The sequence below is a fragment of the Danio rerio genome, chromosome 24 (assembly GCF_049306965.1).
Source record: "Danio rerio strain Tuebingen ecotype United States chromosome 24, GRCz12tu, whole genome shotgun sequence".
NCBI classification, from domain to species: domain Eukaryota; kingdom Metazoa; phylum Chordata; class Actinopteri; order Cypriniformes; family Danionidae; genus Danio; species Danio rerio.
In genome coordinates this window covers 9,110,001-9,126,563 of record NC_133199.1, presented here as the reverse complement: position 1 = coordinate 9,126,563, position 16,563 = coordinate 9,110,001, and the positions used below count along the sequence as shown (strand labels likewise).

The 16,563-nt window shown below is 35.3% G+C and overlaps 1 protein-coding gene across 26 annotated transcripts in view; it reads left to right on the top strand.

The window, feature by feature from the left end:
* Window positions 1-229: 229 nt before the first annotated feature.
* mak (male germ cell-associated kinase) overlaps window positions 230-16,563 on the top strand; it is a 37,621-nt gene continuing 21,287 nt past the window's right edge. For 4 of the 26 annotated variants that reach the window (XM_073940060.1, XM_073940058.1, XM_073940056.1 and 1 more), the window contains exons 1-8: window positions 246-401; window positions 2,844-3,082; window positions 8,268-8,322; window positions 9,894-10,015; window positions 10,212-10,291; window positions 10,759-10,841; window positions 14,053-14,185; window positions 15,920-16,091. In XM_073940060.1, coding sequence (XP_073796161.1) covers window positions 10,769-10,841; window positions 14,053-14,185; window positions 15,920-16,091 — 378 coding nt within the window. In that variant the 5' untranslated portion in view covers window positions 246-401; window positions 2,844-3,082; window positions 8,268-8,322; ... (1 more) ...; window positions 10,212-10,291; window positions 10,759-10,768. 26 annotated transcript variants of the gene reach the window in all.

Sequence of the window (16,563 nt, the reverse complement as noted above, 5' to 3'; positions counted from 1 at the left end):
ATAAGCAACAGTTTCCCAGTGATGGGTTGCAGCTAAAAGGTCATCTGCTGCAAAAAACATACGATGGATAAGTTGACGGTTCATTCCGCTGTGACCACCCCTGATTAATAAAAGGTCTAAGCCGAAAATAAATTTAAATGATGAATGTAAGTAACATACGTGCCTCGCAAGAAAGTGTTTAACATTTGAACAACAAGCCCCATGAACCTTTGCGGATACACGTGACTCCAAACTTCCGACCGGTTGTGTGTTGTTGGCCGTCGCGAGTGTCGGTTGCCTGGGTGAGGATGGATCACGCCTTTATAACAGAGAGATAAACTGTTATTTTATCTCTCGTAAACACATCAGTCTTATCTACACACACAGGCAACGATTATCGGGGAGGAGTGCCATCACAACGGGTGAGTTTACGCGATCACCATCATGTGCATGGGCAAAACATTGCAGCAAGATCACTAGAATCAAACGAAAACACAGTTTGGAGTAATAATGATTAATAACTATAAGTAAAGAAACTGTTATGGCTTTTTAAGCGTATTGATGTTGAAATGTAAATACAATAACGTTACGTTACCACAAGGACTGATAGATTATGCTGATTGTGTTTAACGTTAAATACATAAAACACGCGTTATTGTCTTATTACATGTTATTGCAATGTTAACGTTAATATATTGATTTATACCTCTCCATGTTAGTGCACACTTGCCCAGCTTATTGAATGACCTTGAAAAGCATCTTAACTCCGTGTGCCCCGTGTCGATCCACTAATACCTCTTAAACCAGATTACTGACAGAGATCGGTTTGTGAACCTTTACTCGTTTCCTTTTACTAAATGCTTGTCATTTTGGGCCTCGTGCATTTTGGCTCAATATTTACGTTATAATGCAAGCTCGATCTACTGATGTTAGCAATGACTTTTCTATGTGGTGTTTATATGTTGTTAGGATGGTTTAAGCCGATGTAACCGTTCTGGCGTCCGTTCCTCGTACGTCAGGGGTGTCCAAACTCGGTCCTGGAGCATAGAGGTAAAGTTGGTTTTCTATTCGCACATTCAGACTTTGCCGTTAATATTAAAATTTCATAAATGTATTATTTGCAAACTCTATATAGCGAAATCATATTAGCAGCAAATGATTATCAAAGAACAACATTGTTCACAGTCAACTTTACCTCTATTCCTGGAGGGCCGGTGTCCTATATGTTTTAGTTCCAACCCCATTTAAACACACCTGAACCTGCTAATCAAGCTATTTTTAGGTAAGTTATAACAGAAACTTCCAGGCAGGTGTGTTGAAGCAAGTTGGAGCTAAACAATGCAGGACACCGGCCCTCCAGGACTGAGTTTGATGGAGGTAAAGTTGGTTTTATATTCGCACATTTATTCATTTAGAAGTCTCTATATTGTTTACCATGTTACTTTGAATATTAGATTGGAATAAGCATGGAAGTATGACTTGAAAACAACAATAACACTGTTTATTTGACTGTGAACAATGTTGTAGTCATTTGCTGCTAATATGATTTTGTTATTTAGAGTTTCCAAATAATACATTTATTAAATTATATTATTACAGGGAACGTCTGAATGTGCGAATATAAAACCAACTTTACCTCTATTCGAGTTTGGACATCCCTGTCGTACCTGGCTTACTCAGATGGATTCTATAATTAACCAAAATGGTCGCAATTTCGAGCCCTGTGTGACATGCATCTAAATCAGGGGTCACCAATCTCGGTCCTGGAGGGCCGGTGTCCCTGCAGGGTTTAGCTCCAACTTGCCTCAACACACCTGCCTGGATGTTTCAAGTATACCTAGTAAGACCTTGATTAGCTCGTTCAGGTGTGTTTGATTTGGGTTGGAGCTAAAATCTGCAGGACACTGACCCTCCAGGAACAAGTTTGGTGACCCCTGATCTAAATAGTCTCTGTGTTAGTGCGTGTAAACATTTTGAACATCTTGGACACTTTTAATGCTTTTAAACAGTTTGCTGTAATTTTAAATTACATTACAAATTAAATAATTAGAATATCACCCATGTCTTGAGGTAGTTCATTATCATGAGAATAACCTTCTATATGTGATTTGATTGGACAGGAATCACAGGACTGATTTTTCTAAATAATCCCCATAGACAAAAAAAAAGAAGTAGTGACTGCAGGTTGAAGGAAAGTCATGGAGTAAAAGTACCGATACAGCACTAAGAATGTACTCAAAAGTAAAAGTACACATTTTTAAAACTACTTGGTAAATTACAATCCCTGAGAAAAACTATTCCGTTACAGTAATTTGGGTACAGTAATTAGTTAATTTACACCACTGAGTGTTTGATTTTAAATTTATGGTGCTTTTAAAAGTCCTTAAAAGTCTTTGAATCTGCTTTTAATGAAAGCGTGGAAACCCTGATATTGTACCATGTTTTACTTGGTGAGATGTCATTAAATTTGTGGTGTGAGATCATTTAAGTTTCTAATTTTTTATAGGCTCATACTAATACCATATTACTGCTCTTATTGTAAACAACATGTTTTATGGCCTTTTCTCTCTGAAATGCATTAACAAAGTAGGTTCAAACTTCTGTTTTATGCAGTCTGAAAACGAAAATCTTCTTAAGAACATACTTGGATACATTAGGCTTGCCAATATTGCCCAAATAACACTGACATCCATCATTCAAAGACAAGTTGTATACAAAAAAATGTGTATTTTTTTAAATGATTACATGAATAAAATGTCTTTAATGTATTTTACCATCAGTCAAAATTTAAAGTGTGCACTACAGTGCTGTTGCTGAATAGGTACAGTAAACTGTTATATTGTATTTTCTGTTTTTGCTTTCAGTGCCAACAGTACAGTGGGATGGAGTGGCATCCCTTGCTTGACTTTTCCAAAGTTTGTCTACAGCATAGCAATGATCAGATAATCTAAGAGGAGAGACGCCCGTCTGTCAGTACTGTTTCTCTGGGTGAAAAGGTGAAAATGAACCGTTACACTACACTCAAGCAGCTGGGTGATGGAACCTATGGCAGCGTTCTAATGGGGAAGAGCAACGAGTCTGGAGAACTAGTGGCCATCAAGAGGTGTGTCAGACAGATGCGTCTAAAATAATTTGTCTTACTTTCCTGCTAATCAGTGACACATGGACTGACATCCAAGGAAAGTTAGGCTTTTTACAGGATGTGACATGAGGTCTGATAACATAGAACAAATGCAAGTAAGCCAAAACATGGAATAAATAAAAGAATGAATTGGCTTATCCTGCTTTAAAGTCTATGTGAATTCAAAATTTACGGTTATTTTGCTAGCAAAGCACACATTGTAATTATTTAGGTGAACAATTAATCCGTGCAAGTTAATCTATTGAATATACTTATACAGTTGAAGCCAGAATTATAAGCCCCCCTTTGAATGTTTTTTATTTATTTTTTTTAATATTTTCTAAATGATGTTTAACAGAGCAAGGGAATTTTCACAGCATGTCTGATAATTTTTTTTATTTTGGAGAAACTCTTATTTGTTTTATTTCAGCTTGAATAAAAGCAGTTTTTAATTTTTTTAACACCATTTTAAGGTCAAAATTATTAGCCCCTTTAAGCTATATATTTTTACAGAACAAACCATTTTTATACAATAAATAGCCTAATTACCCTTATCTGCCTAGTTAACCTAATTAACCTAGTTAATCCTTTAAATGTCACTTTAAGCTGTATAGAAGTGTCTAGAAAAATATCTAGTCAAATGTTATTTACTGTTATTATGGCAAAGATGAAATAAATCAGTTATTAGAAATGAGTTATTAAAACTATCATGTTTAGAAATATGTTGAAAAAATCTCTGTCAAATAGAAATTTTGGAAAAAAATAAACAGGGGGGCAAAACATTCTGACTTCAAGTGTATATATATATATATATATATATATATATATATATATATATATATATATATATATATATATATATATATATATATATATATATATATATATTTTATTTATTTATTTATTTTTTTTTTAATCAAAATCTGACTATTTGCTTCCACATTTGGAGTGGCCACAAAGTTGTTAGCCAGGTTTCAGATGTATGTACATCCTGCTTTTCAATGGTAGTCTCTAAAAGCTTTAAATCAAGATTTTATTTCGATTTTGTTGTCTGTCATATACAGGTCTGGGGTCTGTTCTTCATACGTGGATTACTTCGTTAGCTGGATTTGGTTATTGACGATTTGACACAATCCAGGATCGTTTCGTTCTTCAAAACTGATCCGAGAGTTGTTGTCATAGCAACAGTTCTGAAAGCTCAAACCTGCTAGGGAGCAGGCTTAATTCATATAAACAGGATTAGATCGGGTCAGTTCAAGCAAAGATGATACTGAAAGAATGTACCGAATTTTGATATTTTTTTACAGTAGTAGTTATATACACTTGGGAAAATATTAATTATATTTTTTAACTATGAGTATGAAGTTATTAATAGGACTTATGCAATATGCACTCCAAAATAAAAGTACAAAGACTGCCATCTGGTGGAAATTTTTAGATCGCTTTAGTACAATTTGTGTATAATAATAAACTTGCACAATATGCAACTTTTTTTTAAAGGAATAATACATTTATGCAGTCATAAACATGTTTTGACAGTTAATATGACGGTGATTTGATGCTTCACAAAAGTTGCAGACACCTTTACCAATATCAAAATGCTTTTGTAAACATCCAGTTATTCTTCACAACGTTCAAGAAACCGGCTACTATAATACTACTATGGCTACTATAATAAAGAAAATCCGCTCTAACTGGAAAACTAAATAAATTGCTAAAGACACTTGTCACATGAAAGTGTAAAGCCTGCAGGGCACAACAAATACGTAAAGTTATTGCATATCATATTTAACAAACCGTAGATCTGTCCTTCACAACACACGCAGCCATCTCAGATTAGTTTATCCAGACATTTTAATCTGATTCACGAACTTGTTTGAAAAACTAAATTAGCCAGAGATCAGTTATCAAGATTAAAAGATCCAGGATCTGCCAAATCATCTTGGATCATTTAAGCGAGGTACGAAGAATGGACTCCTGTTCTTTACAGAAGCATGTTTAAACGCGTTAGACGCATTTTCAGTGTTAAGACTTTTACGAGGGTTTGTGTTGACTTTTATTTGAAGTATGAGCACTGCAAAAATGCTTTTCTTACTTAAAATGTTTGTCTTGTTTCTAAAAATTCATAAAAGTCCCGTTAAGTGCTTTAAAATATGCTTTTTTATTGATGTTTTTTTTTTTTTTTTTTGTTAATCTCAACCCAAACACAAAGAAAGGGTGGGGCATTTTTAAAAACAACCAATAGCGTTTTGTTTTATCTCCGCTCTGCCAGTGGAAGTGGTTGAGCTCAAGTGCATCAAATAAAAAGCAAATGAAAAACGCTTAAAGTGGGTGGGGCATGTAAGATACTAGAGTGCATTTGATTGGTTATGATTTGATAAGATCTAGTATGAGGTGATGTTAGAAAAACCGTTGATTAATTTAGGAGGAGGTCTCAAACTACAAGTTTTACATGTTTGTATCAGTTTGGATTTTCTAAACACAAATTTTGTCACTGTTTTGGAGCAAAATAGCAAATAGATATCTAAATTACAACACTGATACTAACATCTAAAATATGTTATTTTAATTTTATGGGACATTTAAATCAAGAAGCATTTACTACACAAGCAAAAACTATTGTCTTAATGAGTCAAATTATTCCTTAAAACTATTTTTTTTGATATTTGGACAAGAAAACAAATATATGTAAGAAAATAATTTTTTTGCAGTGTATACTGTATGCCAGCCACTTTATTAGGTACACCTTACCAGTACCGGGTCTTTTTTTAGAATGTTTTTTGGACAAATCTTTCTTTTGGTATAATAATTTTTTAAAGGGCTCATTTGGTTACATTTTAAATCAGAATTGCAATGTACACTCACTGGCCACTTTATTAGGTACACCTTACTAGTACCGGTTTGGACCCCCTTTTGCCTTCAGAACTGCCTCAATCCTTCATGGCATAGATTCAACAAGGTGCTGGGAATATTCCTCAGAGACTTTGGTCCATATTGACATGATAACATCACACAGTAGCTGCAGATTTGTTGGCTGCACTTCCATGATGCGAATATCCCGTTCCACCACATCCAAAAGGTGAATGTCACAGCGAAAATCGAGATTCATCAGACCAGGCAATGTTTTTCCACTCTCCTATTGTCCAATTTCGGTGAGCCTGTGCAAATTGTAGCCTCAGTTTCCTGTTCTTAGCTGATAGGAGTGGCACCCGGTGTGGTCTTCTGCTGCTTTAGCCCATCTGTCTCAAGGTTTGCTGTGTTGTGTGTACATGGATGCCCTTCTTTATACCTCAGTAGTAACGAGTTATTATTTGAGTTACTGTTGCCTTCTATCAGCTCGAACCAGTCTGGCCATTCTCCTCTGACCTTAACATCAACAAGGCATTTGTGCCCACAGAACTGCTGCTCACTGGATATTTCGGACCATTCTCTGTAAATCCTAGAGATGGTTGTGCATGAAAATTCCAATAGATCAGCAGTTTCTAAAATTCTCAGACCAGTCTGTCTGGCACCAACAACCATGCCACATTTAAAGTCACCTTTTTTCCCCGTTCTAATGCTCAGTTTGAACTGCAGCAGACCGTCTTGACCATGCCTACAAGCCTAAATGCATGGAGTCATGCCATGTGATTGGCTGATTAGAAATTTGTATTAACGAGCAGTTGGACAGGTGTACCTAATAAAGTGGCTGGTGAGTGTATATAGTTTTCGTTTTATAGGTTATATATAAAAATTCCTCAGCTTAGTGTGCTATGATCATAATGCATTGAATAGTAATCACAATTGTATGACTAATAATGTTTATAATAGAGTGTTGGTGGAGAGCGCTCAGAGCAACAGTTTAAAATCATCATTTAAAGTCCTATTTTACTTTATTTCAGGATAAGTATTGGCCATAATGCTTTATGCTATCCTCGGACTGAGGGTAAAATCGTCACCCTAAAAATGTTTTTAAGAGATGTACCAATAAATAATAAATACAGGCTTCAAAATACATATAAAATGTACAACATTCATAAAAGAATTTGCCAAAACATTATACTATACCTGAAAACAACAGATCAATATCTCACTCAAACACATACTGTCAGACAAAATGACCAGCATTGAAGTAATCCATTCAATATGCAGGCAAAGATGTCTTGCGCTTATTTTAATAACATTAACACCTGTACCTATCTTAAATTAGTTTGTATATTTATAGAAATAATGCTGTTTCATTTATAAATCAGCTTATGAAAAGAATAGAAAAAAACTTGCTAGTAAAGTGCAGTTTAGCCACCTATGTATTGTAATAAGAGAGGGGCTCATTGCTGGTTTAGTAATGAGAACCATGGTGTAGTTTACTGTAATCGTTCTCGTGTTTTCTCTTCTGAAGTGTCCACTATTAATCAGACTCTTGGGTTTGTATGTTTCAGCCTAAAGCTCTTAAGCCTTAATTTCCCAAACCCTTGATATTAAATCATTCTGACAAAAACAACCAAAACAGCACTTTCATAGATTTTCCATATGTGTCTATGTTATATTTAATACTTGGGTTTTCATAAATGTCATATCAAACCTGCCTTACCCAGACTTTCTCTTGTGAATGCATCTTAGTGCAGTTTCACCCAACACTTTGGTCTGGTCATTGAATGGGGGCTGGTGATGTGAATTATAAATGGCCCTCTTTGGTGTAGTTGTGCCTGTGCGGGAAAAGGCAGTCACTAGGCAAGTTGATACCTGGGTGACAGTGAAAGTGGCCTGGGTGACAGTGAAAGTATCAGTGCTGCTGTCTCTTACATAATTCCACATGGAATTTCAGGCTTAGGTCTCATTCTTCGGTCCTGTATACCAGCTGCTGAAATGCTTTTGTTTCAAGTATTATTGAACTGGAAAATCTGACTGATAGTCTGGTCAGTATAGAAACAAAGTAAGATAAAAAAAAATGTTATTACATAAGTAGAAAAATGGCAAATGAATATGTCTATGAATGTTTTATTCTATTTTATTGTTGTAAAAAAAACTATGTATGATTCTGTATATTCATGAACGCAACCTATTAAAATCACATGTAAAGGTATATTAGCATTGTTCTAATGATAATGGCGTGGTGATTCGGATTTTCCTAAGCCGCTTGTTGTTAATGAAACCATGGAGATGAGATCATTCATTGTGTTTCTTACAGAATGAAGAGGAAGTTCTACTCTTGGGAGGAGTGCATGAATCTGAGAGAAGTCAAGGTGCAAACTCAGTGAACACAACTTCGGCTTTTTTTAAAGTACAATAATTTAAAAGCCATCAAGTCAACTACAAGTAGTTTTCTGTAAAGTTGCTGTATGTAAGTTTTTGACTCTTCTAAAGCATAAAAATACCATAATTTATTTGGAGATATTTAAGAAACATGCTAAGTGAACATTCTTGTTTCTCTGGAAACAATGCTAAAGTCAGTTGTTCTGCTTTGAACATGTGAGTTACATTCCAGAGTGGCTGTCATTAGCCCCTTTCACACAGTGATAACGGTAAATATTAGGAAAATTTCCGGAACGACTTTACCAGTAAATTCAAAAAAGCGCTGTTCATACAGGCAAGGACATTACAGAATTTTTTTCGGAAAAGGCCATTCACACATCCATTCCAAAATACCGATAAAGCAGAGCAGAGCTTGAAGGTAAACAAACAACAGCTTATCATAAGCATCTTATCAATAATTATTTACAAAGTTAGCATCAAGAAGGAACATATAAACGTTGTCTGACTAACATCTAGCACTGGTGTGGCCAACCCTGTTCCTGGAAAGCCACCTTCCTGCAGATTTCAGTTGCAACCCATATCAAACACACCTGCCTGTAATTATCACTTGGTGTTCAGGTCTTAATTAATTGGTTCAGGTGTGTTTGATATGAGTAGCAACTGAAATCCGCAGGAAGGTGGCTCTCCAGGAACAGGGTTGGCCACCCCTGATCTAGCAGCTAAATGTGTCTGGAAAAATATTCAATGGCTTTTATTTTTATAAATCGTGCGGGCGTGAATGCGTCTGACTGTACTAATTGGCTAAAGTAGACGTCTCACGTCAGCACGTTCTGGACGTGCACGCGCTCTTTCCAGCAATCTTCCTTCTGTGTTCACAATGCAGCATTCCGGCAAATTACCGGGTAATGTTACAACTTTTCTTTCTGGAAAATAGCTGGAACGAATTTACCGGTATTTTAAAAAGGACCTTTTCACACATACAGACCTTTCCGGAAAATTGCCGGTAATTTTTCGGAAAGGTCTGTATGTGTGAAAGGGGCTTTTGTTTTGGTTTATTTAAACCGCCCACTGCCAGTTTAGCCAATTATATATCAGCACCCGTGTATGATATACCATTTATGATGTTCCTTGTATTGCGTACCGTTGCTTTTATTTAGGTTTAAATCAGCCTTCAATCAGCCTTTAGGCACTGCAGTCAGCACACTGCTGTCTTGTCAATCTGGCAACCTGCACTTGTGTTTGTTTTGAACCAGATGTGCAATACCTAGTTCAACCACTGGCCGTCAAACTTACATACTGTACCTTTAAAATAACCCAAACATAGAGAGAACACTCATTTCCTCAACTAAGAATTTCAGATGTAATTTTCATGAATGTATTTTAAATGTATATTTTTGCTTTGATTATCAGTATCACAAATTCAAGTTATATACATTTAGGTACTTCATAAGATGGTTAATATTAGACATTATTCTTTCTTTCTTTTTCCCAGTTTTGATGTTGCATGAATAGAAGTTAGATGTTAGTTTATAAATCTGGATTTTTCCATTTTCTGTTGCAGTCGCTGAAGAAACTGAATCATGCTAATGTGGTGAAGCTAAAGGAGGTGATACGAGAGAATGATCACTTGTACTTTGTCTTTGAATACATGAAAGAAAACCTCTACCAGCTCATGAAAGACAGGTATGATGAGATTCTATATCAGTCAGATTCTTGTTTGCTGTTATTAAGTGCCCATAATTCCTTCCAAAAAGTTGAATTTGCCTTAACCTATAGTTGTTATGTCAAAATGAACCATGGTTACAAAATGTTTAAAAGATCGTAAGTGTGGCTGGTGAACATCAGTTGTTTGACAGCTGTGCTGATTCTCTGTCTCCAGAACCAAATTGTTCCCAGAGTCAGTCATCAGGAATATAAGCTTTCAAATATTGCAGGGACTATCATTTATTCATAAGCATGGTAGGTCACAGGGCTGTCAAATTCATGTCCACTACTAGAACAACTGAGTCTGAGTGCAGTTTCAAATGAAGACCTACTACAGGCTGAATTTTGAAACTGTTTGAAACAAAAAATGTTGAAAAAAGTAAATAAATAATAAAGCTCAGTTGTTCTTGTATCTCTGTGGTGACAGGATGTGTGAGTATCTCATTTGCTGCCAAAAAGTTGAATTTAATCCTATTAAACCTGAAAAGCGTATCATTTTCCATTTGGCACATCATTTCTTTTTCTAAGTGATCCTTTTAGTGAAGCTAAGCTGTAGCTTTCTCAGTTTATGCTACCCTTCTCTACAGCTGCAGCTAAAGAGAAAACCACTGAGTCTCACATATCTAATGGGTTACTTTTGGGACTACTCTTCTCTTATCCTCTTCCTCTGTTTCTTTTTTTCTTTTGTGTCTTTTTGTGTGTGTGAAATACTCTGACACAAGGGAAAATAAGATGTTTACTGAGAATGAAATAAGGAACATCATGTTTCAAGTTCTCTCTGGTTTGGCATTTGTGCACAAGCATGGTGAGTTTTTCTCTTTAACTCTCTTTAAGCACCTGTTTACACCAAGAACGCTAGCCATAATGATTTCGGTAACGTTTTAGTAATTGTTTTAATTTAAAAAACACAACTATATTGAGAAAAACACATGATTGGTATTTTTGGAGACACTTTTGGATTTTTTTTTTCATCTGTTAAACAACAAAAACATGGACAGCCGATTAGAATCCGTTCAACTAGCTTTGCCATCTGAATAAACAAACAAAGACATCTGATCGCCAAAATTCATTACCAAATCTGTAAAGACAGGACAATCAACACCAACTGGAGCCGCGTCTTTTTTTAAAGGAGAAGAGCAACAAATCCGGCTCTCGAGTAAAAAAATGTTCCGTACAAACGTACTTCTGTCTCGTGTACTGTAATCAACACGTGAGTCCACCTGCGCTCTCATGGCGGGAAAATGAAAACAAAACCTTCGTTGCAGCTTATTTAAAAATGCAACCGTGACGACTCGTATCTCCAAACAGTTCTTCTTCTTCCACTTGTTTTCGCAACACAACATGGCATCTCTCTGCCGTCTGAACACTGTTTCAGTTACAAAAAGTCTTCGAAGCTATCATGCGTATTAATGAACTTGCACCGCATACACAATAGAGTGCGCTGACTGATTTGAACCAAGGCTTTTTCATGAATAAATGCAGCACACTGAGACGTCACAAAGTACTCCCAGGTACAGACAGCCAGTCTACACGCTGGAATACACACAAGGATCTAATCGTTGTGACGCAGCTTCAAAAATAAGTTTCAAACCAGAAGAACGAATTTGCCCGAAATAACGTAAAAACAACCTATTTTGACTTTTTTGTGTAATAGATGTGTCCTAATAGTGTTTATAGCAGCATAGGACACATATATGACTGTCAACAGCTCAAAAAATGTGTTTTAGTGTTTCGTGACCCTTTAAGGCTGATTTATGCTTTCGCCTGGCATCGCATCGTGCACCTGCGCTCAGTGTGCGCACCTTGCAAGGTTTTATCAGGGATGTGATTCTTCCATATAAATATGGATTTTCGTATTTTGTGAGCTCAATGGGGCTACCCCTGTGATTGCGCAGATCCAAAGTTTTTTTTTCCGAGGATGGAGTCTCAGTGAGGTTCATCATCATCAAAGCAGAAGACCTGAATGATGGTTTGCGCCTTCATTGTTCATCTTTGTGAACAAGAAGGAGCATTGACTGCTTCATTCAGGACGTTATTCAAGTATAACGATATTGTGTAGTCTAATAATGTACACGTATGACAAAGCCGCTGACAATATGCAAGATTATGAAATCGCTTTGAATGCGCTCACTTTTGCATGTCACAACCATGTGCGCTCTATGTATATTAATAATAAAGCCAGGATGCACATTTGTTATTATTTTTTGCAAGTCATCTGTACTTATGACTTCATTTATTCGGTGCTAAAGCTTAGCACCTAAAATGTAATAACTGAAATGATCATAAAATTGTTTAGATGATAATACCAATTCATAAAAATAAATTTTATAATTAATTAAACCTGTTAAAAAGCAGGGACTACGTCGAAGGAAAGGGAAAGTGATAAACTCATTAGCAATGCATTATATATATTTTTAAGATGGAAAGCATATAGACTGCTCAATTCAACTTTACTTAATATTTTTACAGTTCAAGTTGTTGACTGACTTTTAGTTTATTTATCACATGGAATAAAGAGTCGACTAAATTACAGCGAAAATTATATTAGAGGGGGTCTCATCTTCCTTCTGTACGCTTTCGCCATTGAGATTCTTTTAAACGTCAGGGGGCAGTCATAAGAGATCAACTGTAAAATCAGACGGATAAACAGAGAAGTAAGAAGTTTCCAGAAGTATGTCATATAATTAAAATCATTCAGGGTTTTTATAAGTAAATATTTTTATACATTTTTATGATTTTAAAGATTTTTATAAAAAATTAAAAAAGTTTTAATCAAACTTTGTTGCATCACTTGCTTTTGTTCAAAATTCAGATATTTCTACCTATTAAAGTTTATTAACATATTAATGACAATAGATCATGGGTTACTTTATGGATATATTGGTAACACTTTACAATAAGGGTTATTAGTTAATGCATTTACTAACATGAACTAATCATGAACAACACATGTACAGCATTTATTAATCATAATTGAACATTTACTAATGCATTATTAACATTTAAGTCCATGCTTGTTAACATTAGTTAATGCACCATGAGTTAACATGAACTAACAATGAACTACTGTATTTTCATTAACTAACGTTTATTAACATGAATAAATACATTAGTAAATGTATTGTTGATTGTTTGTTCATGTTAGTAAATGCATTACCTACCATTAACTAATAAACCTTATTTTAAAGTGTGACCGATACATTTCTTTATTATGGTAAGAATAAAAGCAAGAAAAAATACACTTACTAAATACACTGATTTTTTTTTTTTTTTTTTTTATGATTTAGCCCACTTCACAGTTCACACATTACTGTCTGGCTAGTTTTTGTTTTGTACTTAAATTCTAAACAGGCAATAACGACCCAACATCCGTGACCATTTTCATCAATGAAGCTTAAATAAACAGGCCATCTGTATGTTGTAAACCTATAGGTTCAATTATTCTCTTTCATTTTTCAAAGAAATAATTTGTTCCTTATAGTTTTGTAACTATTCAATCGTTTTGAAATTCAAAATAAATAGTGAAAAAACAGTAATTCTGTAATTGTGTATTAAAGCCACCTGTGCCTCCACTTTTGCCATGGCCTCTTTTGGCTTTAACAAGCTCATCCCTCAGGTTTTGAGCCGAGTATAAACAAGGCTTTATATTTACACAACAAAATTACTTTTCTTACTTGGAGTATTTGTCTTTTTTTTGTCCAAATATCTATAAGTAGTCCAAATTAAGTGTGCTTTTCTTTTAAACAAAGATCTGACCAAAGGGTACGTAAAATAAATTTGTTTTTACATTATTTTGCTTGTTTTAAGAAAAAAAAACAAATTTTTATTGGATTTTCAAGATTTTCTAGAATTTTTCATATTTAGACTAGAAACAAGACAAATGTTTTTTAGGTATATTGTTCTTGCTGTGAACAGGTCTTAATAAGCTTCATAACATAAGCCGTAACAATTTTAACTTCTATAATACTTGATACTTTATAATAACTGCAAATGATCTCTTTGCTGTGATACTGTAGGATTTTTTCACCGTGATATGAAACCAGAAAATTTGTTATGTATGGGTCCTGAGTTGGTGAAAATTGCTGACTTTGGATTGGCACGTGAGATCCGCTCTCGGCCACCTTACACAGACTACGTCTCAACGCGATGGTAAGAGTGCAAAAACACTGTATTGGGACATCACACTAGCACCCTTTATGAGATCTTTTCTGACATGGGATTTCACAACAAAAATTCACAACATAAGAAAGCAATGTACAAGTAACTTGCAAAAATGTTACAATATATTGCAAGTACTAAATGCTACGGCTATGTTTTATTCCACACCAGACCGCTCCCGCTGTATATTTAGCTTTTTTTTCCCCCCGCCCTATTTCTTACCCAACTCAACCTTTCCCGTTAAATTTAGATCTGGTTTCCAAAATCTCTCGTTAAAATTGGGTTCTACCAAAAGAGTCACTTTTATTTGCCCCTTTGTGATGAGACATCAGTGCCACGTGATATGCGGTGAGGTTTGTTACTGGTGAGGCACTGACTCTTTCAAAGTCAGATTTACAAACATATCCACTCAATATGTTTGCCAAAAACCGATTGTGTTTCATATATCATATCAGCATTATTTATATACACATAGCAGGTACATATTGGGCCAAGAAAGAATGTAAAATGTAGCGATTAAATATGCCTCCCAAAAAACACTCAGCTGGATGCTACAGAGACCAGACAACCTATAACAAGCGACATAAAGCACCACGACAGATGCGTGCACTGTCTCAATCACACACACACACATCTCTCAGGAGCGCTATATTTTTAGACCACCCGCTCTCGTTTAAATTACTCTAGAGTCACCAACCTCTATCGCGTATTATTTGAAAAAAAAAAAATTGGAAGTTGGAAATAATAATTATTTATCAGGAAGGCTGTTCCAGAGTTTAGGAGCCATATATGAGAAGGCTCAACCTCTTTTAGTAGATTTTGCTATTCTGTATACTACCAAAAGCCCTGAGTTTTGACATCTTAAAAAGTGGGTTGGATTGTAGTGAGACAGAAGGTTGGTTAGATAAATATTAGCTAGTTCTTTTAGGGGGGAGGAGGGTTGTCTGGTAAGAGCTCTGGCAGCTGCATTTTGGACTAACTGAATTTAATTTATTAATTGAGGATGCTGGGCAACCAGCGAACAGAGCATTACAGTAATCCAGCCTAGAAGTCATAAAAGCATGAGTTGTCTGCATCTAAGATGCTTGCTTTGTAGCTTAACAATATTTCTCAGATAAAAGAAGGCAGTTTTTGTGACATGGGAGATATAGCTTTCAAAAGTTAAGTTGCTGTCTAATATAGCACCCAGATAGATAAATAATAGAACACAAACACAATAAAGGCATAACTAAAAAATAAATATATAATGTTACCACTTAAACACTTATTTTTATGTGCATGTCAATATCAATAGTACCATTATTAATTAATTTTAAGAACATATATTATTATGACAAAACAGCATATTGACAGGAAGAGAAGTTGAAGAAAGAGGGGGATAGGATCCAGAAAACCCCACGAGCTTGAAACTCAGAACGCCTACAGCTTATTTGCACATTATGTTGATGCACTGCCCACTGGACTGTTTTCACTGACACTATTTTTCACTTTAATGTGATACTAATTCTTTTGATTGCCTTATTTAATATAATATAGTGCTTAAGTTATGTCAAATACAACCTTTATTTATTCATTCATTTTCCTTCGGCTTAGTCCCTTATTTATCAGGGGTCGTCGCAGTGGAATGAACCGCCCAAATACAACCTTGACAAGTTTAAAAAAATCTGTTGTCTAATGGCCACCAAGTTGCTCTACTCACATAAAAACTTTTATGTTTGTGTTCAGGTATCGAGCTCCAGAGGTGCTGTTGAGGTCACCAGTGTATAGTTCACCCATAGACATCTGGGCAGTAGGCTGCATCATGGCTGAGCTCTACACGCTACGACCTCTGTTTCCTGGCAACAGTGAGGTGGATGAGATCTTCAAGATCTGTCAGGTCCTTGGTACAGTAAAGAAGGTACGATCTGCTAGATCACACTCTTCATGCTAGATAAATCTGATCTACAGCCTTGGGTTCCAGATTCTGTTAGAAAATGTTTTTCTGGGTATCCAGAGAACAAGCCAGCAACACCCAGACCAGTTCACCAGGGCTCAGTGCTAAATCAATAGTTTCTTATATATATATATATATATATATATATATATATATATATATATATATATATATATATATATATATATATATATATATATATATATATATATATAAAGGGTGTAACAATACGGATATTCGTATTGAACTGTTTGGTACGACACTTTCGGTTCGGTATGCATTGCAAACCGAATGATTCAGACTAATATCTAAAAAGATGAAATAGAATAAGTGCAAAAAAAGCCCGCAATGCTTGCCCTGCCTTCAAGCTCTTCTTATTGGCCCACTACGCTAGAACAGAACGCAAAAGCATTGTTTATTATCAGCTGTCAATCAT